Consider the following 11,135-nt stretch of genomic DNA (forward strand, 5'->3'; position numbering starts at 1 on the left):
AAAGACGAGAACAGAAAAGAAAAAATACAAAAAATGAGGCCATGGTTGCCGCGCGCGTGGGCCATCCCATTTCGCTCCTCCTTCAGCGAGTCGCTTTTTTTTTTTTTGAGGGGTGAAGGCGAGATTTAGGGGCGCCCTTTTACTACTGTACTGTGCTCAGCAAGCCGTTTATTAGCCGAGCACGTACTCCCCCGTAGGCCCATACCCATAGAACCGCAAAACCATACTCTCCTTTGACAAATCACAGGCACGGCACGCTGCACCTCGCCAGCTGCTGTCGGCCATGGCTCGCGTAGCCTCGAGCACGCGCCCCAACAGAGCCCCCCATTTACTCTCTCCATCTCCATGGCAGCAATGGCAGGAGCCGCATTTACTCTTTCCCTCATCCACCCACCAACCACCCCAAAACCCTCTCCCCTCTATATACGACGCTCCTCTTCTCCCACACTGCGCATCCTGCTTTCTGCCTAGCTCTGTCTTGCATGCCTCACACCTAGGCACCTATATCTACCTAGCCAAGCTTGGAACTCCAAGTCGGTCCAATGGCGGCCTCCTCCACGTCCACGGCGACGGTGCTCCTCCTGGCGCTCCTCGCGTGCGGCGGCGCCACGGCGCAGGTGTTCCCCCGGCCGCTGTTCCCGCGAGCGCCGTGGAACTTCACGTTCCCCAACGGGCCCGGGGACGCAGCAGGGGCCAGCGGCACCGGCGCAACGGGCGGCGGCGGCGGCGGGCCGTCGGTGCCGGCCATGTTCGTGTTCGGCGACTCCCTGACGGACAACGGCAACAACAACGACCTCACGTCGCTGGCCAAGGCCAACTACCTGCCCTACGGCATCGACTTCGCCGGCGGGCCCACCGGCCGCTTCTCCAACGGCTACACCATGGTCGACGCCATAGGTACGTGCGTTGCTCCACGCATGCTTCCTTGCGCTGCATGCATGCTCCCCTGGCCATTTTCCTTTCCTACTGGCGTACTTCTTGAGTTCTTCAGAGCAAGTTTTAGTGTTCTCATCAGAAAAACAAATCATAAAAATGCCGCCGGTAGTATATGATGTGTTATCTTCACATATAAATCGAGCCATTTTGTTGCCTGCAGAAATAGCAAATCAGCTGGCAAAGTGGCACAGTGCCTCTTTTGAGTAGAAATTGCTAATTTTAGTACATCCTAGAATGAGCTACTGCTATTGCAAATAATGCAATGAGGATAGAGCGTCAGGAAACCCGTGATCTAGTGCATGGTACACCACACCACACGGCTGTTTTTCTGTCATTCTCATAGTAATTTCCATGTTGGACTTGTTTACAGAAAAGGAATATACATGGCCCTTTGATGTGTTTTAGTCTTTTTATATACACAAACACATGAAGTGGGCTTAGTCTATCTGTTCCTAGAAGAATGTTTTACAAATCACAAGGAAGTCGTTATCACTAGCTTAGATTGTTTTTTTTTTTTGAAAAGAAGCTTAGATTGGTATGTGTCGACCATATTTTATTATTATTAAACCATCATTATTATTTCTGTTTAAAATCTATCTATGTAAGTACTACTAACTCCGTCCTGGTTTATTGGTTCCCTTCAAAATGTGTGGCAAATTTTGACCAAATAATTAACTAACAAAATGTTAACGCATGTTAATAAAAAAATATTGTTGGATTAGTATTTGAACATAGTTTTCAATGATATAATTTTTTGTGACATGCATGCACACTTTGTTAGTTAATTTATGGTTAAAATTTAACAAAATATAATGGGGGCTAATAAACCATAACAGAGGGAGTACTAGTTAACTACAAAAAATTAAAAAGAACTACTACCTCATTTCTGGTTTATAAGTCTTGCGCGTATCCCTAGATATATAATTTGACCAACATAAGATGAGTTGTATAGTCTAATCTTTATACCATTAGAAAGTATACGATTTGAAGTTAACTTACTATAAAGGCAAGATCCTCAGTTAATTAAAGATTCTAGCTGGTTTAATGGAATTGGATATGCTCATATGCATATATGCAGGTACATTCCTCAGGGTTTCTATATCTACATGTACTCAGTCCATAATTATTGATTGGCTAGAATTTCATTGTGTCAAATGTTAGGCTAGGTTGCTTCTCCTTTTCTTACCCCTTGAAGAAGCAATGCAATTATTACTGTTTTTCATATATGCAAGTGTGAGTTCCACACTGAAAGCCTACATGCATGTACTACTCCAATGGAAACCCACACTTGAGTACTAATGTTTATGGGAATCCAAGCAAAACATGCAATGCATAGTGCATGCATGGTCCTTGCAAACAAAATCTAAAATGATTAGTTCAAGTGTAATCTCAGTACATAAGCACTGAGATCCCACTAGCATAGTAGCGTAGCTTGAAGCCTAGTACCAGTACTGACTGTAATAACTACTGACCGGCCTCCTCCATGTGCTCATTCAAGTGTATGAGAGAGAGGGAGTGAGTGAGAAGAGTGAAAAGAGAGTGAGACACTCCACACCAGTACTGCTAGTGTAGCACAGCGGTACTCAATTTCCTCCGGGATCATAATGCCGTCCCATTGATTCAACACATACAGTGCACATGACGCGATGAATTCGGCCAGTCAAAACCTGTACCACTACCACTATGGTGGCGTCGTCAATGTTTCCATGTGACCCTGGCCAGGCTATGGACATGACGCCATGTATAGTACTCTACTACGGTGGTAACTAAATACTCCGCCAATAATTCAGCACAAAACTAACCAGGGGCTGCAACTGTAGCAAATCTTAGTTACTGTACAGTACAAACATGATTTTTTTTTTGCCCGTGGTAGTACAAACATGATTAGTTACCGCAAACAATTACTCGACGTACCGTGGATTATACGAGTAGTTAATTAACTCTCGACGTGTTTGTGCATGCATGCAGCTGAGCTGCTGGGGCTACCCCTGCTGCCGTCTAACAACGAGGCCTCCAACGCCGACAGCGACGCCGGCGCGCTGCAGGGCGTGAACTACGCCTCCGCCGCCGCCGGGATCCTGGACAACACGGGCCAGAACTTCGTGGGGCGCATCCCGTTCAACCAGCAGATCAAGAACTTCCAGACGACGCTGAACCAGATCAAGGGGAAGATCGGCGCCGGCAAGCTGGCCTCCTCGCTGGGCCGCAGCATCTTCTACGTGGGCATGGGCAGCAACGACTACCTCAACAACTACCTGATGCCCAACTACAACACCCGCAACGAGTACAACGGCGACCAGTACTCCACGCTCCTCGTGCAGCACTACACCAAGCAGCTCACCGTAAGCCATGCATCATTACTACATCTCATGATTCTTCTTAGTAATTGTAAGTTGCATCGTCTCTAAAACCATGTACACGCATGCATATGTACGCAGAGCCTGTACAACCTGGGCGCCCGGAGGTTCGTGATCGCGGGGGTGGGGTCGATGGCGTGCATCCCCAACATGCGCGCGCGGAACCCGACCAACATGTGCTCGCCGGACGTGGACGAGCTCATCGCGCCCTTCAACAGCAAGGTGAAGGGCATGGTGGACACCCTGAACACCAACCTCCCGCGCGCCAAGCTCATCTACATCGACAACTTCGAGATGATCTCCGAGGTGCTCCGGAGCCCCTTTAACTACGGCTTCAGCGTGGTGGACCGCGGGTGCTGCGGGATCGGCCGGAACCGCGGGGTCATCACCTGCCTGCCCTTCCTCCGCCCCTGCCCCAACCGCAACACCTACATCTTCTGGGACGCCTTCCACCCCACCGAGAGGGTCAACGTGCTCCTCGGCAAGGCCGCATACTCCGGCGGCACCGACCTCGCCTACCCCATGAACATCCAGCAGCTCGCCGCGTGGCAGCCGTAGTTTCTTTGAGTGAGGAACTAAGTATCTATAGCTAGCTAGCTACGTGACAGTGTTTCTTCTGTGAGTTAATTACCAGGTTAGATCTGGAGTACCGTGTGCTCAGTTCAGTGTGTCTGTTTTTGATCGATCAGTCATATGAGTGTGTAAGGATCTTCAATGGTGTTGTGGCTGTCATCAATCTAATGATAAATTAAGTAATAATATTAGTAATTATGAGCACCTCTAGTGCCACGGTGTTTGATTGAGATCTTTGCGACCGTACTTAATCACGTGTAAATGCACACAGGCTAAAGCCACTGAACTAAGATTTAGATGGCGGCAATCTAGTTACGCCGAGAAGCACGTAGCGCGTACAGACTGTAAGACGAACACAATGCTGAATCGCTGATGCATTCATCTGCAGTAGCTAGCTCGTGGCCGCGCGGGGGATACAGAATTACGGAGCCGACTCGCGTGCATGCATGGCTTGGTTTTATATCGCCACAGGAAACGGCGCAGAGCTTTTAATCGCTGCCGCCGTCTCTACAGTAGCTCGGCGGCATCGTCGCGGTGAATTTGCTACGAACGGTGGTTTTTCTATTTGCTCACTGCGGAGGCCACAGGCGGTATACTGTGGTTCTCTTGGAACTTGGTGGAACGGGAGCCTGACCAGCTGGATGAGTGTGGCTCGCAATCGCATGTACCGGCATCTCGACAGCTCTTCACTGACGAGGAAAAGCTAAATTCATTTGAGAAAAAGAGTAGACACTATTAATACATTTATAAAGTGCATATAACAAAAGCCGCCCCCGTAGCTCAGTTGGTTAGAGCGTTGGTCTTATGAGCCGAAGGTCGCGGGTTCGAGCCCCGCCGGGAGCACTTTTTCATTTTTTAGCCTTTCTTTTGCACTTTTCTTTTTTTAAGGTTTTTCCTGCACTTTTCATCACTTCCTTAAAACCTCCAGACACCTTCTTTTCTTATACGAGAAAGTTAACTGGCATATCAAAGTTTTTTATTTCGTGTGGTCCGCTTTTCTTATAAGTCAATCACCGGTTTTTAGGCCCTCCGGTTTTTGGTTTTCGGTTTTCCCGGGATCAATTTTCTTGATCCACTTTTTTCGGGATCAAAGGATCGATCGTTACATTGTTCAATTTTCTCGGGATCGCCATGGAAAGCAAATTCGAATCCTCAAACGCTCACTAACGCGCTTGGGCACTAACTAGTCACGCCTCATATGTTAGCTTCCACAGTCACGCCTTTCATGTCTAAAATCTCAAACCCATGCAATACTGTGTATAAACATGATCAACATGCAGTTCATTGAATCATCATTTCATCGCCAGACAAAAGTACCATAGTTCATCGAAGCACTTTTTTCTTTTAGCCTTTTTTTTGCACTTTTATTTTTTGAGGTTTTTTTTGCACTTCCCACCACTTACTTAAAACCTCCAACATACCTTCTTTTCTTATATGAGAAAATTAACCGGCATATCAAAGTTTTTTATTTCGAGTGGTCCGCTTTTCTCATATGTCAATCGCCGGTTTTTAGGCCCCCCGGTTTGGTTTTCTCGGGATCAATTGCGATCAGTTTCCTCGATCCACTTTTTTCTGGATCGAAGGATCGATCGCTACATTGTTTAGTTTTCCTAGGATCACCATGGAAAGCGAATTCAGGCCCTCAAACGCTTGCTAACGCGCTCGGTCACTGACCGATCACGCCTCATATATTAGCTTCCACAGCCACGTCTCTCATGTCTTAAATCCCAAACCCATGCAATACTGTGTACAAACATGATCAAACACGTAGTTCACCGGACCATCATTTCATCGCCAGACAAAAGTACCATACTCCATGGGAGTTCATAAGTGGCTAGTGCAAATCCATACTACAAACTACTTAAACATAGATAAAATGTGGAAGGGCGGAGGAAATCACCATTTTCTCACCGACCCCTTACCCTTTTGGTCATCGGTGTGGCTATGCCCCTCCTCCATGTAGGCGTCGGCAAACGCCGGTGCATCATCAGAGTTGGAGGTGGAGCCATCCATCGGTTGGAGTCCTTGGAGCACGCTTGCCTCGAGAGCCTACGGATTTAGGCGGTCCTGCTCCTTCGCATGGCGGGCCACCTTTGCCTTGGCCGCTGCCTTCGTGTTTGCTTCACGCTTTGACAACTCGATAGCGAGTCAGAGCACCTTGGCATTCTTGTGGCGGAGGCGCCACACATCCATCTCCACCATCCCGAGAGAGCGGCGGAGGACCGACGCAACGAGCGCGGACTCGGGATCGATTGGCGCAGGGTTAACGCCTCCCCGACACCGCCCTCTCCATCGCTCGTTGCCGCTCGCAATAGACTGCTCGTGCATCAGACTCAGGCATTCTCGTGTGCGTCGGCGCTGCCGCGTGCACGAGGACCAAGTGGTGCCCGGGTACCACTTCCGAAGCAGATGGTACCCGCATTGGTGGTGGTGGGCGGTGTACTGCTACTTGTGATAGGTGTTTGGATTTCAAAGAAGAGGAAGGGTTATGTAGTATAGTAGCAGATAGTATTTCCCTTAGAGCATCTATAGCCAGACTCAGCAAATCCGGCCCCTCAAACGCCCGCGGACGCGCCCGGGCGCGTCCGCGGGCACTCCCTATATCTGCATCCCCACATCCACGTAATAAAGGGGATTGACAACCCCTTTATTGCGTTGGTTGCGAGTTCTTTGTTTGTTTGTGTAGGTGCATGGGACTTTTGAGGAGCCTCCTACTGGATTGATACCTTGGTTCTCAAAAACTGAGGGGAAATACTTATGCTACTATTGCTGCATCACCCTTTCCTCTTCAAGGAAAACCAACGCAAGCTCAAGACGTAGCAAGAAGGATTTCTGGCGCCGTTGCCGGGGAGGTCTTCGCTCAAGTCAAGACACACCAAGTACCCATTACAAACGCATATCCCTCGCATTTACATTATTTACCATTTGCCTCTCGTTTTCCTCTCCCCCACTTCACCTTTGCCGTTTTATTCGCCCTCTCTTTCCCAATCTTCTCCTCTCTTTTTCCCTTGCCCTTTTTCTGTTTGCTTGTGTGTTGGATTACTTGTTGCCGTGGCGCAAGATAATACCAAATTGTGTGATTTCTCCAATACCAATAATAATGATTTCCTTAGTACTCCGATTGCTCCTCTTAATGATGTTGAGTCTTGTGAAATCAATACTGCTTTGCTGAATCTTGTTATGAAAGATCAATTTGCCGGCTTTCCTAGTGAAGATGCCGCTACCCATCTAAACAACTTTGTTAATTTGTGTGATATGCAAAAGAAGAAAGATACGGATAATGATATTGTTAAATTGAAGTTATTTCCGTTTTCACTTAGAGATCGTGCTAAAGTTTGGTTTTCATCTTTGCCTAAAAATAATATTGATTCTTGGAACAAGTGCAAAGATGCTTTTATCTCTAAGTATTTTCCTCCCGCTAAGATCATCACTCTTAGGAACGATATTATGAATTTTAAACAACTTAATCATGAGCATGTTGCCCAATCTTGGGAAAGAATGAAATTGATGATTCGCAATTGCCCTACTCATGGTTTGAATTTATGGATGATCATACAATTTTTTTTTGCTGGATTGAATTTTGCTTCTAGAAATCTTTTAGATTCGGCCGCGGGAGGCACGTTTATGGAACTCATTTTAGGAGATGCTACAAAACTTTTTGATAATATTATGGCTAATTATTCTCAATGGCACATCGAAAGATCTACTAGTAAAAAAGTGCATGCTATAGAAGAAATTGATGTTTTGAGTGGAAAGATGGATGAACTTATGAAATTGTTTGCTACTAAGAATGCTCCTCTTGATCCCAATGATATGCCTTTGTCTACTTTGATTGAGAATAATAATGAATCCGTGGATGTGAATTTTGTTGGTAGGAATAGTTTTGGAAACAATGCTTATAGAGGAAACTTTAATCCTAGATCATTCCCTAGTAATTCCTCTAATAATTATGGAAATTCCTACAATAATTCTTATGGTAATTTTAATAAGATTCCCTCTGATTTTGAGAATAGTGTGAAGGAATTTATGATCTCTCAACAGAATTTTAATGCCTTGCTTTAAGAAAAATTGCTCAAAGTTGATGATTTGGCTAGGAACGTTGATAGACTTTCGCTTGATGTTGATTCTCTTAAACTTAGATCTACTCCTCCTAATCATGATATCAATGAGTCTCTCAAAGCAATGAGAATTTCCATTGATGAGTGCAAGGAAAGAGCCGCTAGATTGCGTGCTAAGAAAGATTGCTTTGTAAAGGCGTGTACTTCTAGTTTCAATGAAAATAATGATGAAGATCTTAAAGTTATTGATGTGTCTCCTATTAGATCTTTGTTTTGCAATATGAATCTTAATAATAATGGGACTAGAGATGAGTCAACTTTAGTTAGAAGGCGTCCCAATAATTCAGAGTTTTTAGATCTTGATGCTAAATTTGGTAAAAGTGGGATTGAAGAGGTCATGACTTTAAATAGTATTGAACCCTCTATCTCGGATTTCAAGGAATTTGATTATGATAATTGTTCTTTAGAAGGTTGTATTTCCTTGTTGCAATCCGTTGTGAATTCTCCTCATGCTTATAGTCAAAATAAAGCTTTTACCAAACATATCGTTGATGCCTTGATGCAATCTTATGATGAAAAACTTAATTTGGAAATTTCTATACCTAGAAAACTTAATGATGAGTGGGAACCTACTATAAAGATTAAAATTAAAAATCATGAGTGTTTCGCTTTGTGTGATTTGGGTGCTAGTGTTTCCATGATTTCGAAAACTTTATGTGTTATTCTAGGTTTCCATGATCTTGATGATTGCTCTCTGAATTTGCACCTTGCGGATTCCACCACTAAAAAGCCAATGGGAAGGATAAATGATGTTCTCATTGTTTCAAATAGAAATTTGGTGCCTGTAGATTTTATCGTTCTTGATATAGATTGCAATCTTTCTTGCCCTATTATTCTTGGTAGACCTTTCCTTAGAACGATTGGCGCGATTATTGATATGAAGGAAGGGAATATTAGATTCCAATTTCCATTAAGGAAAGGCATGGAGCACTTTCAAAGAAAGAAAATTAAATTACCTTATGAATCTATCATGCGAGCTACTTATGAATTGAGTGCCAAAGATGGCACTACTTAGATCTATCTTTGCTTTTATGCCTAGCTAGGGGCGTTAAATGATAGCGCTAGTTGGGAGGCAACCCGATTTTATTTGTGTTTTTTGTTTTTGTTTCTGTTTAGTAATAAATTTTGCATCTACCTTCTGTTTAGATGTGTTTTTATGTTTTAATTAGTGTTTGTGCCAAGTAGAACCTATAGGATAACCTACGGTGGTAGTTAATTTGATTTTGCTGAAAAACAGAAACTTTGCACGCACAAAATTAGTTTTGTTAAATCACAGAAACGTGCTTTTGCGTTGATTCCTTTTGCTGTAGATCAATATACAAATTGCCCAGGACTTCCTACTTTGGTAGGATTTTTGTAGAAGTTTGCGTTAGTTACAGATTGCTACAGACTGTTCTGTTTTTGACAAATTCTGTTTTCCGTGTGTTGTTTGCTTATTTTAATGCATCTATGGCTAGTATTAAGTGATATGAACCATAGAGAACTTGAAATACAGTAGGTTTAACACCAATATAAATAAAGAATGAATTCATTATAGTACCTTATGTGGTGGTTTTGCTTTCTTTCACTAACAGAGCTTATGAGATTTCCTGTTGAGTTCTGTGTTGTGAAGTTTTCAAGTTTTGGGTAAAGATTTGATGGACTATGGAATAAGGAGAGGCAAAAGCCTAAGCTTGGGGATGCCCATGGAACTCCAAGATATTCAAGAATAGCCAAACGCCTAAGCTTGGGGATGCCCCTGGAAGGCATCCCCTCTTTCGTCTTCGTTCATTGGTAACTTTACTTGGAGCTATATTTTTCTTCGCCACATGATATGTGTTTTTCTTGGAGCGTCATGTATGATATTAGTTGTTTCTTTTTAGTTTTCCACAATCATCCTTGCTGTACACACCTTTTGGGAGAAGCCCACTTGATTGAAATTTATTAGAATGCTCTGTGTGCTTCACTTATATCTTTTGAGCTAGATAGTTTTTGCTCTAGTGCTTCACTTATATCTTTTAGAGCACGACGATGGCTTAATTTTGTAGAAATTGCTTGTCTCTCATGCTTCACTTATATTATTTTGAGAGTCTCTTAGAACAGCATGGTATTTGCTATGGTTATAAAATTGGTCCTAGAATGGTAGGCATCCAAGTTGGGTATAATAAAAACTATCATAGGAAGTGAATTGGATGCTATGATCAATTTGATACTTGATAATTGTTTTGAGATATGGAGGTAGTGATATTAAATTCATGCTAGTTGGGTGATTATGAATTTAAAGAATGCTTGTGTTGAAGTTAGCAAGTCCCGTAGCATGCACGTATGGTTAAAGTTGTGTAACAAATTTGAAACATGAAGTGTCCTTGGATTGTGCATCCTTATGAGTGGCGGTCGGGGACGAGCGATGGTCTTTTCCTACCAATCTACCCCCTAGGAGCATGCACGTAGTGCTTGGTTTTTGATGACTTCTAAATTTTTGCAATAAGTAAATGAGTTCTTTTGGCTAATGTTGAGTCCATGGATTATACGCACTTTTACCTTTCCATCGTTGCTAGCCTCTTCGGTACCGTGCATTGCCCTTTCTCACCTTGAGAGTTGGTGCAAACTTCACCGGTGCATCCAAACCCCGTGATATGATACGCTCTATCACACATAAACCTCCTTATATCTTCCTCAAAACAACCACCATACCTACCTATTATGGCATTTCCATAGCCATTCCGAGATATATCGCCATGCAACTTTCCACCATTCTGTTTATCATCATGACACACATTACTATTGTCATATTGTCATTGCATGATCATGTAGTTGACATCGTATTTGTCGCAAAGCCACCATGCATAATTTTTCATACATGTCACTCTTGATTCATTGCACCATCCCGGTACACCGCCGGAGGCATTCATATAGAGTCATATCTTGTTCTAGTTTTGAGTTATAATTCATGTGTTGTAAATCAATAAAAGTGTGATGATCATCATTATTAGAGCATTGTCCCCAAAAATAAAAAAAGGAAAGGCCAAAAGAAAAAAAAGAAAGGCCAAAAAAAAGAAAGGCCAAAAAAAAGAAAGGCAAAAAAAGGCCCAAAAAAGGAAAAAAAGAAAATAAATAAAAAGGGGGCAATGTTACTATCTCTTTTTCCACACTTGTGCTTCAAAGTAGCACC

The 11,135-nt window shown here is 43.5% G+C and overlaps 1 protein-coding gene and 1 non-coding gene across 2 annotated transcripts; both read left to right on the forward strand.

Annotated features, from left to right (window-relative positions):
* The first annotated feature begins 395 nt into the window (after positions 1–395).
* Positions 396–4,076, forward strand: LOC119344510 (GDSL esterase/lipase At1g71691-like). Its single transcript, XM_037614920.1, has 3 exons — positions 396–897; positions 2,905–3,278; positions 3,375–4,076. Exons 1-3 carry the CDS (start codon positions 543–545, stop codon positions 3,849–3,851), a joined length of 1,206 nt encoding a protein of 401 aa, XP_037470817.1. The 5' UTR covers positions 396–542; the 3' UTR covers positions 3,852–4,076.
* A 559-nt stretch (positions 4,077–4,635) lies between these two features.
* Positions 4,636–4,709, forward strand: TRNAI-UAU. Its single transcript has one exon. It is a non-coding gene; the product is annotated as a tRNA-Ile (tRNA).
* The last annotated feature ends 6,426 nt before the right edge of the window (positions 4,710–11,135 follow it).

This window comes from Triticum dicoccoides, chromosome 1B (genome assembly GCF_002162155.2).
Source record: "Triticum dicoccoides isolate Atlit2015 ecotype Zavitan chromosome 1B, WEW_v2.0, whole genome shotgun sequence".
Classification (NCBI taxonomy): Eukaryota; Viridiplantae; Streptophyta; class Magnoliopsida; order Poales; family Poaceae; genus Triticum; species Triticum dicoccoides.